This window comes from Oncorhynchus tshawytscha, linkage group LG20 (assembly GCF_018296145.1).
Source record: "Oncorhynchus tshawytscha isolate Ot180627B linkage group LG20, Otsh_v2.0, whole genome shotgun sequence".
NCBI lineage: Eukaryota > Metazoa > Chordata > Actinopteri > Salmoniformes > Salmonidae > Oncorhynchus > Oncorhynchus tshawytscha.
The window spans coordinates 34,680,497-34,694,643 of NC_056448.1; the positions used below are offsets into that span (position 1 = coordinate 34,680,497).

The 14,147-nt window shown below is 44.4% G+C and overlaps 1 protein-coding gene across 1 annotated transcript in view; it reads right to left on the minus strand.

Moving 5' to 3' along the window:
• Positions 1-14,147, minus strand: part of LOC112219906 (lipoxygenase homology domain-containing protein 1-like) — a 46,514-nt gene that overhangs the window by 6,623 nt on the left and 25,744 nt on the right. The window contains exons 20-35 of the mRNA XM_042302038.1: positions 13,049-13,200; positions 12,671-12,804; positions 12,370-12,533; positions 11,767-11,871; positions 11,527-11,655; positions 11,211-11,375; positions 8,957-9,138; positions 8,699-8,815; positions 8,277-8,439; positions 7,635-7,789; positions 5,247-5,456; positions 4,961-5,087; positions 4,499-4,707; positions 1,989-2,174; positions 1,400-1,527; positions 937-1,054 (exon numbers count right to left, since the gene is read on the minus strand). Of these exons, the coding sequence (XP_042157972.1) occupies positions 937-1,054; positions 1,400-1,527; positions 1,989-2,174; positions 4,499-4,707; positions 4,961-5,087; positions 5,247-5,456; positions 7,635-7,789; positions 8,277-8,439; positions 8,699-8,815; positions 8,957-9,138; positions 11,211-11,375; positions 11,527-11,655; positions 11,767-11,871; positions 12,370-12,533; positions 12,671-12,804; positions 13,049-13,200 (2,444 nt within the window). The remainder of the gene's footprint in view (positions 1-936; positions 1,055-1,399; positions 1,528-1,988; positions 2,175-4,498; positions 4,708-4,960; positions 5,088-5,246; positions 5,457-7,634; positions 7,790-8,276; positions 8,440-8,698; positions 8,816-8,956; positions 9,139-11,210; positions 11,376-11,526; positions 11,656-11,766; positions 11,872-12,369; positions 12,534-12,670; positions 12,805-13,048; positions 13,201-14,147) is intronic.

Below are 14,147 nucleotides of genomic sequence, written 5' to 3' on the forward strand. Positions count from 1 at the left end.
GCAAATGTACACGGAGTGGAATGTAATAACTGAACAGACAAGGCAACCAGGCTAGCTCCAACCCCACACTGACTGAAATGGGTCAATACAATTACATGCCATTCACTGAAGCTCACCCCAGATGCACTCTGACTCCTACTGTGCAGCATTGCATGAGTTTGTCTGTGGCTGAATTATCCAGTGACCTATCGCCTGCAGGCAAGGATCAGCGTGTGTGTGTGTGTGTGAGTTTTATCGAACGTATGCATCCGACTCTTTGAGTAGACAGCTTGACAGAAATGGTAGCAGAAGGTGAATGTTGAACTTTTGTTACACACATATCCAGATGATGCTGCGTACCATTTTGCTCAATGATGCTGTCGGTGTGACCGAGGCAAGAGAGGGAAGTTGTGAATTGAGCAACACTGTGACCTAAGACTTACAGACAGCAAAGCCTCACCCATGTCTGTCTCACACACACACACACACACACACACACACACACACACACACACACACACACACACACACACACACACACACACACACACACACACACACACACACTTAGTTAATGTAGCAATCCCTGCAGAAATCCCTACACCTGTTATCATTGTATTTTATTGTACTGTTACAGTAAACATGAAGTAATCTACATCTGCATTGCTTGCTGTTTGGGGTTTTAGGCTGGGTTTCTGTATAGCACTTTGTGACATCGGATAATTTTAAAAGGGCTTTATAAATATATTTGATTGATTGACTAATCAAAGACCCTACAACTGTGGTGTGTGGACTCATTGTTGAATTAAGTCGGTACACTCTTAGAAGAAAAGGTGTTATCTAGAACCTAAAAGGGTTCTACCCAGAATCAAAATGGTTCTCCTATGGGGACAGGTGAAGAACCCTTTTGGTACCTTTTTCTAAGAGTGTAGACTGTGACATCTTTCCAGTACTGACCTTAGCCAGGAACCAGTCAGGTCGGCTACCAGAGCCGTCAACACGGACCCTCATCTTCCTCAGGGGAGCAATATCATCGACCTCCAGGCTGAACGTGTCCTCCTGACCCCGCTCAAACCTAAAGACAGCCAGAGTGTGTGTGAGCATAATGCATGGAGGGAGAGTATTTTATACTGTAAACTCCACTAGTTCACATCACATACACAGTAGATAAGACAATTCTATGCTATTTGGAGATTGTTTTTATGTGGTTTTTATTTACAATGACGGCCTACCCCGGCCAAACCTGGACGACGCTGGGCCAATTGTGTGCCGAATGTTGAATAAAATTGTAGTTTGGTAATTTCAATACCACTTGATGTCTTTGGGCTGTGTTTATTTGAGTGTGTTCAATCTTTGCATTTGTTCAAGTGTGAACATTTGGTCAGGTGAGTGAACTTTGGGCCAGGTGTGTGTTTGTTACCTGTCCTCGTTCTTCTGCAGTAGGACTTCCTCTGTGGTGCCGTTGGTCCCAAACACGGACACGTAGATCTGGGTGTCTGTCCCAGCGTTCTGAACATCTCCCGTCACCACCGTCACCTCATAGATGATCTGACAATAACACGCAATCAATCAATTCATTAATCATTCAACTAATAAATTAACCAATCAAATAAATCAATGAACACATTAAATGAACATACTTTGCCAGTTAAACTGATCAGTGTGACAAAAAGGCTGTGTTTAACAGTATATTTGTATCACAGGAGGTTGGTGGCACCTTAATTGTGGAGGACAGGCACGTGGTAATGGCTGGAGCAGAGTAAGTGAAAAGTTATCAACATTTACCACATGGTTTCCATGTGTTTGATTCTACTCCATTCGCTCCGTTACAGACATTATTATGAGCTGTCCTCCCCTCAGCAACCTCCCTGCTTTATACATAAAACAGACATGGCAATGTACTGTAGGTGTTCAGTATTGTATTAGCAGGTAATGGATGTTTAACTAGGAGGTAGTGTAAGTACAGCTGAATACTGTACCAGTAAGGGAACTAATGTAATGATACTTGCCTTTTGGGAGATGGTGATGCTATCTGCATCCAACACGTTGAACACCCTGGCAGTCAGTCCATCGCCCCGATCTTTGGCCAACCAGCACTTACACTGGAAAATGTATTTAACCCCTTTGGTTGGCACGGCAACAGCTAGCTCATCAACCAACCAGCAGCTCTCCGGAGTGGCGCCGTCATGTCCGAGCTACAAGGAGGGCATAGAGCAATCATATCAAACAGTGTGTGTGTGTCTGTGTGTGTGTGTAGTGTGTGTCTGTGTGTGTGTGTGTGTGTGTGTGTGTGTGTAGTGTGTGTGTGTGTATGTAATGTGACCGGTGCTCGAGTTGGGCCGGTGCTCAACTCAATGTTCTACAGCTTGAGTACCAGCACCCCTTATAAAATATTGGCACTAAAATATGATAAGTACTGGCATCTACATTTTAAGCCTATCGGCACCCAAAATTAGTTTTGGCACCCAGAGCCATATATTTAGGCCAACTTTTAGAATGTAGGTCTAATTCCAGACATTCAGTTACATAGCACTGTTTAAATATTCCCCATGTATTAGTTAATGGCTGGCAAAGAATGTTGCAGCGTCATGTAAATCAAATCAAATCAAATCCAATTGTATTTATCACATGCGCTGAATACAACAGGTGTAGCATAACACTGAATACCTTACCGTGAAATGCCTACTTACAAGCCCTTAACCAACAATGCAGTTTTAAGAAAAATAAGACTTAAGAAAATATTTACTAAATAAAATAAAGTAAAAAATAAAAGAGCAACAATAAAATAACAATAACAAGGCTATATACAGGGGGTACCGGTACCGAGTCAATGTGGTTAGTCGAGGTAATTGAAGTAATATGTACATAGCGTAGCCATTTGATTAGCTGTTGAGCAGTCTTATGGCTTGGGGGTAGAAGCTCTTAAGAAGCTTCTTGGACCTAGACTTGGTGCTCCGGTACCGCTTGATGTCCGGTAGCAGAGAGAACAGTCTATGACTAGGGTAGCTGGAGTCTTTGGCAATAATAATAATCACAGTGGTTGTAGAGGGTGCAACAGGTCAGCACCTCAGGAGTAAATGTCAGTTGGCTTTTCATAGCCGATCATTCAGAGTATCTCTACCGCTCTTGCTGTCTCTAGAGAGTTGAAAACAGTGATGAGCTTTGAGGGCACTATGGTGTTGAACGCTGAGCTGTAGTCAATGAACAGCATTCTCACATAGGTGTTCCTTTTGTCCAGGTGGGAAAGGGCAGTGTGGAGTGCAATAGAGATTGTGTGATCTGTGGATCTGTTGGGGCGGTGTGCAAATTGGAGTGAGTCTAAGGTTTCTGGGATGATAGTGTTGATGTGAGCCATGACCAGCTTTTCAAAGCACTTCATGGCTACAGACGTGAGTGCTATGGGTAGTCATTTAGGCAGGTTACCTTGGTGTTTTTCGGCACAGAGACTATGGGGGTCTGCTTGAAACATGTAGGTATTACAGACTCGGCCAGGGACGGGTTGAAAATGTCAGTGAAGACATCTGCCAGTTGGTCAATGCCTGCTCGGAGTACACGTCCTGGTAATCTGTCTGCGGCCTTGTGAATGTTGTCCTGTTTAAAGGTCTTACTCACATCGGCTACGGAGAGCGTGATCACACAGTCGTCTGGAACAGCTGGTGCGCTCATGCATGCTTCAGTGTTGCTTGCCTCGAAGCGTGCACAGAAGTAATTTAGCTCGTCTGGTAGGCTCGTGTCACAGGCAGCTCGCGGCTGGGCTTCCCTTTGTAGTCCGTAATAGTTTGCAAGCCATGCCATATCTGACGAGCGTTGGAGCCAGTGTAGTACGATTCAATCATAGTCCTGTATTTACGCTTTGCATGTTTGATGGTTCGTCGGAGGGCATAGCGGGATTCCAGGGTTAGAGTCCCGCTCCTTGAAAGCGGCAGCTCTACCCTTTAGCTCAGTACGGATGTTGCCTGTAATCCATGGCTACTGGTTGGGGTATGTACGTACGGTCACTGTGGGGACAATGTCATCGATGCATTTATTGACGAAGCCGGTGACTGATGTGGTATACTTCTAAATGCCATCGGATGAGTCCCGGAACATACTCCAGTGCGTGCTAGCAAAACAGTCCTGTAGTTTAGCATCTGCGTCATTTGACCACTTCCGTATTGAGCGAGTCAGTGGTACCCCCTTTTTTTCGTTTTTGCTTGTAAGCAGGAATCAGGAGGATAGAATTACAGTCAGATTTACCAAATTGAGGGCGAGGGAGATCTTTGTACACGTTTCTGTGTGTGGAGTAAAGGTGGTCTAAAGTTTTTTTCCTCTGGTTGCACATTTAACATGCTGATAGAAATGAGGTAAAACCGATTTAAGTTGCCCTGCATTAAAGTCCTCAGCCACTAAGAGCGCCACCTCTGGATGGCGTTCCTAGAATGTGTCATGTAAATGCATCATAATGCAGAAACTGCATTGGCCCAACTCTTTAAATACATGGCTCTGCTGGCGTCTATTTCAGTCCATTTTAACTACTTACCTCCACTTTTTTAATCTCACCAACGTCAGCTCCATGAGCCTCGAAGGACTCCAGAGACCCAGACTCAAAGCACTTCTTCCCCCCAGGCAGGTCCAGCCACAGCCTCTGTGTCTGGGTGTGGTTTGGCCCCATGATGATCACATAGACCCTGCTGCAGGTACTGGCATCGTTTTCTTCCCCCGTGGAAATGGTGAAGTGGTATGGAATGACTGCAGAGACACAAGGTAATGTGTTTGATTGTATGTGTAAGGGTGAGCAGCTGTTTCTCCAAACTCTGCCTCTACAAAGCAGAATGCAAATAAAGACTTTTGTCTGGAGTTATCAATCAGCTCATTGCAATGTATGAAAATGGTGAAATTCAGTCTTTTTTCATAACTCTTTTTTGTCAATGTGTGTGTGCTGGAGGAGGGGGTTGTGAATGGAAGTGTGTGTTTATATTGACAGCAGTGTGTGTTTACTGACTGGTGCTCTCCTTTTGGACGTCCTCCCCCTTCTTCTTCTTCTTGTTCACGTTGCTGTCCACACTCTTCATGATCAGGGCTGAGCTCTTCTTACTGCCCTGGATAGTCTCCCTCTCCCCTTCGTAACCCTGAGAGAATACTCACAGATTTACACACACAAACATGTGTATACACTCATACATGCACACACAAACTGACTGCAGAAGTATAGTTCACATATAAATTGGTGTACACACTGTGGCACACACACACACACACACACACACAAAAGGCCTCTATAACAGTACCTTGACATAGAACATCCTTTCGATGCGTCTGTCCTCTCTCTTTCTGGACAGCCAGCGCTCACACAGGAACAGGAAGACCTCCTCCGTATCCTCGTCAACCACCTCCACCTGGTCCAGGTACCAATCAGCACTCATCATGCTGTTGTCATGGCGAATCTTCATTCTAAACACCTGACCCAGGTCCACCGCCTCAATGGTGAACTTATCCACCTGGAATAGAAGGCAGGGGCTCATACACTGAGTATACAAAATGTTATGGAGACCTGCTCTTTCCATGACAGTCTGAATCAAGGTGAAAGCTATGATCCCTTATTGATGTCACCTGTTAAATCCACTTCAATCAGTGTAGATGAAGGGGAGGTTAAAGAAGGATTTTTAAGCATTGAGACAATTTTGACATGGATTGTATGTGTGTTCCATTCAGAGGGTGAACAGGCAAGTCAAAATATTTAAGTGCCTTTGAACAGGGTAAGGTTGTAGGTGCCAGGTGCACCGGTTTGTGTCAAGAACTGCAACACTGCTGGGTTTTTCACCCTCAACAGATTCCTGTATGTATCAAGAATGGTCCACCACCCAAAAGACATCCATCCAACTTGGCACAACTGTGGAAAGCATAGGAGTCAAGGGCAAAAGGAGGGGGGTGTTCTTAATGTTTTATACACAGTGTATACTGCCTCAATTATTGTCCAATTTTATGCTGTGATGCAAAAGCCAATAAACATTCACATGAATGACAGAAAGGCCTAGTCAGGGATATGTAGTCAGGGATATGTAGTCAGGGATACGTAGTCGGATACATAGTCAGGGATATGTAGTCAGGGATACGTAGTCGGATACATAGTCAGGGATACGTAGTCAGGGATATGTAGTCAGGGATACCTAGTCAGGGATACGTAGTCAGGGATATGTAGTCAGGGATACCTAGTCAGGGATATGTAGTCAGGGATACCTAGTCAGGGATATGTAGTCAGGGATACCTAGTCAGGGATACCTAGTCAGGGATATGTAGTCAGGGATACCTAGTCAGGGATATGTAGTCAGGGATACGTAGTCAGGGATACCTAGTCAGGGATACATAGTCAGGGATACCTAGTCAGGGATATGTAGTCAGGGATATGTAGTCAGGGATACCTAGTCAGGGATATGTAGTCAGGGATACCTAGTCAGGGATATGTAGTCAGGGATACCTAGTCAGGGATACCTAGTCAGGGATACATAGTCAGGGATACCTAGTCAGGGATATGTAGTCAGGGATACGTAGTCAGGGATACGTAGTCGGATACATAGTCAGGGATACCTAGTCAGGGATACCAAAGCCCCATATACTACCCACCATTGCGACCTGTACGCTCTCGTTGGCTGGCCCTCGCTTCATACTCGTCGCCAAACCCACTGGCTCCATGTCATCTACAAGACCCTGCTAGGTAAAGTCCCCCCTTATCTCAGCTCGCTGGTCACCATAGCATCTCCCACCTGTAGCACACGCTCCAGCAGGTATATCTCTCTAGTCACCCCCAAAACCAATTCTTTCTTTGGCCGCCTCTCCTTCCAGTTCTCTGCTGCCAATGACTGGAACGAACTACAAAAATCTCTGAAACTGGAAACACTTATCTCCCTCACTAGCTTTAAGCACCAACTGTCAGAGCAGCTCACAGATTACTGCACCTGTACATAGCCCACCTATAATTTAGCCCAAACAACTACCTCTTTCCCAACTGTATTTAATTTTTATTTATTTATTTATTTTGCTCCTTTGCACCCCATTATTTTTATTTCTACTTTGCACATTCTTCCATTGCAAAACTACAATTCCAGTGTTTTACTTGCTATATTGTATTTACTTTGCCACCATGGCCTTTTTTGCCTTTACCTCCCTTCTCACCTCATTTGCTCACATTGTATATAGACTTGTTTATACTGTATTATTGACTGTATGTTTGTTTTACTCCATGTGTAACTCTGTGTCGTTGTATCTGTCGAACTGCTTTGCTTTATCTTTATCAATTTATCAATTGCCAGGTCGCAATTGTAAATGAGAACTTGTTCTCAACTTGCCTACCTGGTTAAATAAAGGAGAAATAAATAAATAAATAAAAAAAGTCAGGGATACCTAGTCAGGGATATGTAGTCAGGGATACGTAGTCAGGGATACCTAGTCAGGGACACGTAGTCAGGGACACGTAGTCAGGGATATGTAGTCAGGGATACGTAGTCTGGGATACCTAGTCAGGGATACCTAGTCAGGGATACGTAGTCTGGGATACCTAGTCAGGGATACCTAGTCAGGGATACGTAGTCAGGGATACCTAGTCAGGGATACGTAGTCAGGGATACCTAGTCAGGGATACCTAGTTAGGGATACGGTAAGGTCTGTATTCTGTCACTTACCGCTCCTCTCTCAAACTTGTTGCCGTTGGTCTCAGACTTGCTGAGTTTGCGCTCGCCAGTGTCTCCCAGGTCTCCGTAGATGGTCAGGAAGACGTTGGCATCGGTGCCTGCGTCGTAAACATCGCCCGTCATCACAGACACTTTGTAAGTGTGAGCTACGGGCAGAGATGGGCACAGATAATAGATAAGAAAACACAGATAGACAACCCACAGACGGAAGGCATAACAATGTACTGAAGTGTTCAAATGGGAACAAATTGCCGACACTCTGCGTGACTGCAAAGGAGAAAGAGACCAATTTAAGCAGAAAACTGCCTCATTATTTACTTGGCAGACAAAGAGTCTGACAAACAAAGAGGTGCATTCTGCTGTAATGGCCAGCCTCCAGTGTGTGTGTGTGTGTGTGTACTCGCCACTGAATCTTCCATCTCAGTGTGAGTGTGAGTGTGTGTGTGTGTGTGTGTGTGTGTGTGTACTCGCCACTGAATCTTCTATCTCAGTGTGTGAGTGTGTGTGTGTATTTGTTGCGTGTTTGCACCAGCTGGTGTGTTTATGTGAGGGCGTGTGTGCTTAGGCCTAAATGTGTGTGTGTGTGTGCGTGCGTGTGTTAGCGTGTGTTTGCATGTGTCTGTGTGTACGTACTCTCCAGTGCATCTTCCACCTCAACCTCGCTGACTTTCAGGGTACCATCTCGTAGTAGTTTCTCCGTTATGATGTCAGAAGGTACTAACTCTCTCACTGTTTCTCCATCATCCTCTGACTTGGCCAGCCAGCGCTCACATGGGAAGATAATAGTCTCCGACCCCTAGAGAAAGACAGAGCAGCAGTGTGTGACTGAATACACTCCAGGTCTCTCCAAGAGGAGAAAAGCACCACCTTGTGACTAAAAATGGTATTATTTTGATATATAATAGTGAAGACCGGTGTAGTTTACCCTGCCCCTAGACACTGGTCTTAGATCAGTTATTTAGAAAATGTACCTAATGGTTGAGGTTAGGATTTGGGGAGGGTAAGCTGATTATAGATCTGTAACTGAGTAACAGAGTAGCCTTTCTCCTGTGTACCTTCCCCTTCCTCAGCAGTCGTCTGATCTCCACTCTGTCCAGGTGCCAGCCTCCGTTTAGCCCTCTGTTGTCATGACCAATACGGATCTTCTCTATGACATCACCCACGTCCTCCAACTCCACAATGTTACAGAAACATCACCCTCATCATCATCCAAATCATCCACATCCTGATCATCCTCATTCCAGAATAATATTTTCCCTACACAGCTGTCTGCTCTTTACATTGTCTTATGGGCGACTACTGTCTGGTCATACCTCAACGATGAACATGTCCTCAGCTCCCCTCTCAAAGTACATGGTCCTCTCCCTCTTGTTGACACAGAGAGACCTCTGCTGGGTGCACACCCCGTCTCGGCCGTAGAGCACGATGAACACATCTGCGTCTGTACCCGCTGCAAACAGGTCACTGGTGAACGTCTTGATCTCATAGGGCACAACTGTGACAGTGGGAAAACAAGACTTAGGGTATGATATACCATTAGTGATTGGGTAAAAATATTGATACAGTTACATATCGCAATATCAATTTGTAAAAGAATATATACTGTATATACACAGGGTACCAGCACCAGTCAAAAGTTTGGACACACCTACTCATTTAAGGGTTTTTCTTTATTTTTACTATTTTCTACATTGTGGAATAATTGTGAAGACATCAGAACTATGAAATAACACATATGGAATCATGTAGTAACCAAAAAAGTGTTAAACAAATCCAAATATATTTTACATTTGAGAATTTTCAATGTAACCACCCTTTGCCTTGATAACAGCGTTGCACACTCTTGGCATTCTCTCAACCAGCTTCATGAGGTAGTCATCTGGAATGCATTTCAATTAACAGGTGTGTCTTGTAAAAAGTACATTTGTGGAATTTCTTTCCTTCTTAATGCGTTTGAGCCAATCAGTTGAGTTGTGACAAGATAGGAATGGTAAAAGACCAAGTCCATATTATGTCAAGATCACCTCAAATAAGCAAAGAGAAATGACAGTCCAACATTACTTTAAGACATGAAGGTCAGTCAATTCAGAAAATGTCAAGAACTTTGAAAGTTTCTTAAAGTGCAGTTGCAAAAAAACATCAAACGCTATGATGAAACTGGCTCTCATGAGGACCACCACAGGAAAGGAAGACCCAGAGTTACCTCTGCTGCAGAGGATAAGTTCATTAGAGTTAACTGCACCTTAGATTTCAGCCCAAATAAATGCTTCACAGACACATCTCAACATCAACTGTTCAGAGAAGACTGCATGAATCAGGCCTTCATGGTTGAATTGCTGCAAAGAAACCACTACTAAAGAACACCTATAAGAAAGGACTTGCTTGGGCGAAGAAACACGAGCAATGGACATTAAACCAGTGGAAATCTGTCCTTTGGTCTGATGAATCCAAATTTGAGATTTTTGGTTCCAACCTCTGTGTCTTTGTGAGACACAGAGTAGGTGAACGGATGATCTCCGCATGTGTGGTTCCCACCGTGAAGTATGGAGGAGGAGGTGTGATGGTGTGGGGGTGCTTTGCTGGTGAGACTGCCAGTGATTTATTTAGAATTCAAGGCACACTTAACCAGCATGGCTACCACAGCATTCTGCAGCGATACGCAATCCCATCTGGTTTGCTTAGCTCATTTGTTTTTCAACAGGACAATGACCCAATACATCTCCAGGCTGTGTAAGGGCTATTTGACCAAGAAGGAGAGTGATGGAGTGCGGCATCAGATGACCTGGCCTCCACAATCACCGTACCTAAACCCAATTGAGATGGTTTGGGATGAGTTGGACCGCAGAGTGAAGGGAAAGCAGCCAACAAGTCCTCAGCATATGTGGGAACTCCTTCAAGACTGTTGGAAAAGCATTCCAGGTGAAGCTGGTTGAGAGAATGCCAAGAGTTTCCAAAGCTGTCATCAAGGCAAAGGGTGGATACTTTTGATGTCTTCACTATTGTTGTACAATGTAGAAAATAGTCAAAATAAAGAAAAACCCTTGAATGAGTAGGTGTGTCCAAACTTTTGAACGGTAATGTACATATATTATATTATTTTGAATTGTTTTGGTTTCTGTAGGTAGCTTGTTCTCCATCTTCTTTTTAAATGCTGAGCCAACATGTTTTCAGCACTTTTATTTCCCTGACTGATCAAAACTCATTTTGTCATGCTCTCTCTTGTCTCTCTATAGCAGACAATCACAATAAATCGCAGTATTGAATCACAATACATATAGAATCGTGAGAATGGCATACATATTCTATTGGCATCTAAGTATCGGTATAATATTGTATTGTGAGGTCCCTGGCAATTCCCAGGCCTATATGGCATGGTATGGTAGTATAAGGTCCTGTACGATATGGGTTATCTACAATAAGTACAGGGTGCATTAGGCTGGCTCTTGGTATGCCAGGTATGGCCTTATATGGTTTGATATAGGATAGTAACACTGTGTAGAGTAGTGGTATGCTAGTCGGCTATAACGTGGGTTGTCTAAGTACAGTATGCTGCAGGTTGGTTCTTACATGGTGTGTAGAGCTCAGTCTGGAGGTTTGCAGGGAAGAGGTCCCTGACGATGGCCCCGTCGTCCTCTCCCTTATCCAGCCAGCGACCACAGGGGAACCTCAGCTTCTGGCCCAGGGAGGGGGCATCCACCTCTACCCAGTCCAGGAACCAGCCTGATGCTGCCCCTGTATAGGCATAACACATTATCACTGGAAGTGTGTGTGTGTGTGTGTGTGTGTGTGTGTGTGTGTGTGTGTGTGTGTGTGTGTGTGTGTGTGTGTGTGTGTACATAATATGTGTAATCACATATCATATATATGTATGAGCTTGTTTAACCTGAGTTGTCATGCCCTATGCGTATTTTCTTCAGTGTTCCAATATCCACAGCTTCCACTGTAAACTCATCGATCATGGCCTGCTCAAACTTATTCTTATGTAACTTGGATGCTTTCAGCATTATGATGCCTGTGAAAACACACAGCAGTAAATATCATCGTTAGTAGGATATAGAAATACACACGCTCTAGGACACAAACATGTATATCACCTATCTCAGTGTCTGTAAAGCATCGTTACCTGTATCATCCTTCATGCCGTACAGGATGGCGAACAGGTTGGCATCAGTGCCCGCATACTTCTTGTCTCCAGTCTTTACCCTCATTGTGAAGGTGGTGGACATGGCTGACAGACACATCAACCAAATCAGATGACAATGTATTCATGATAATGCATTGTTATTATTCAGTCAAATCTAATGTTATATTGTATAACTGGTGATCAACAACACCTAGAAGTTAGCATGTGTTGTTTTCCAGAGGGAATAGAACATTAATACTTTGTATTTATTAAGGATCCCCATTAACTGCTGACTTGGTGGCAGCTACTCTTCCTGGGATCCAGCAACATTAAGGCAGTTATATACAATTTAAAATAATACATGAGATTACATTACATAACACTTTTCACAACACATTAAGTGTGTGCTCTCTGGCTACTACTCTACTACCACATATCTACAATACAACATCCATGTATACGTGTGTGTAGAGTACATGTCTTATCATGTGTGTGTAAGCGTACAGCACAACACACAAAAATAACTGTTCTGAAAATAACGGGTGCAAACTCAACACAAGAGCAAACAATTAGCAATTAGCCTCCAGTGTGTCTGTGTCTCACCCTTCTGTTCCAGGCCGAGTGTTGCACTGGAGTTTTCCTCGTCATCATCATCATCATCATCCTCACCCTTCTTCATAAAGGCTTCGTCCACAGGGACCAGCTCCCTGGCAATCTGTCCATCATCTTCATCGATGGCCAGCCACCGTTTACATGGGAAGTAGTACCTAGAACACGACCGGGTCAGGTTTCTAGACTCTGTCTGTCTGTCTGTCTGTCTGGCTGGCTGGCTGGCTGGCTGTCTGTGACATGATAATAACTGATGTATGCTAATATTATTGTGTAATCATATGCCCCCCCTTACGTGGTGTCGTCTTTGTTGTCTACTATCTCCACCCTGTCCAGGAACCAGGCAGCATGAGGCTGGCTGTTGTCGTGACGAATCCTCAGCTTCTTCAGAATGCCCAGATCGATGGCCTGCATGGAGAACACGTCCTCCTGAACCCCGCAGTAAAACCATGGGGAAAGTCAGAGGTCAAAGACATGATTCAAAGGTTAATAAAAGGTTACTGTAGCCTGGAACATCTTTTTCAATGATCAATATTTGTTCAATGCTTTAATTTATTGAATCAGGCACAAAGGTCAGAGGTCCAACAGCTAGGTCAATGGGAGAGAGGTCGTAGTTCAAGAGCCACCCGGATATTATTGACATCATCATCATATTGGTAGATTGCTTCCTAACCTGCCCCTTCTCAAATTTGTTGAGGTTGTTGGACTTTCTTAGTTTCCGCTCGCCCGTGTCACCGATCTCTCCGTAGATGTTGATGTAAACGTTGGCATCGGTTCCGGCTCCCCACATGGGGCCAGTAAACACATGGACCTCATAGGAGTTCTCTGTGGATCATCCAGATTCACAGAGTCACTCATTACATAATCCATGACCATACAATAACTACAACTATTCACTCCCCTCCAGCCTCCTATCAATGATGGGCTTCGTCCTTAACACACCAGATATAACTGATCTTGGTTAATATTGAAGTCAACGATTACTTGATGAATCAGGTGTGTTAAGTGCTGTGCGGAACAAAATCATGAACACACTGCGACACCTGCGACCCCCCTTCCCCAATACAGGAATTGTGCATTCCTGTAATATAATATTTTTAACGTTTTTTAAATTTAATTTTACCCCTTTTTCTCCCCAATTTCGTGGTGTCCAATTGTTTTAGTAGCTACAATCGTGTCTCATCGCTACAACTCCCGTACGGCCTCGGGAGAGACGAAGGTTGAAAGTCATGCATCCTCCGATACACAACCCAACCAAGCCGCACTGCTTCTTAACACAGCGCCATCCAACCCAGAAGCCAGCTGCACCAATGTGTCAGAGGAAACACCGTGCACCTGGCAACCTTGGTTAGCGCGCACTGCGCCCGGCCCGCGACAGGAGTCGCTGGTGGCGATGAGACAAGGATTTCCCTACCGGCCAAACCCTACCGGCCAAACCCTACCGGCCAAACCCTCCCTAACCCTAGACTAGGCCAATTGTGCGTCGCCCCACAGACCTCCCAGTTGCAGACGGTTACGACAGAGCCTGGGCGCGAACCCAGAGTCACTGGTGGCGCAGCTGACGCTGCAGTACAGTGCCCTTAACCACTGCACCACCAGGGAGGCCTCCTGTATTATAATTATGCTCAAATGTTTATTCTATTCCACTGAGCCATTTACTATGTGTTCATATTCATATATTTCATTCATTATTGTTGTTGCATTTTTGAGAAGGAACCTGAAAGTAAGAATTTGGTTGGACAATGTAGACCATGTGTATCCCGTACATAGGA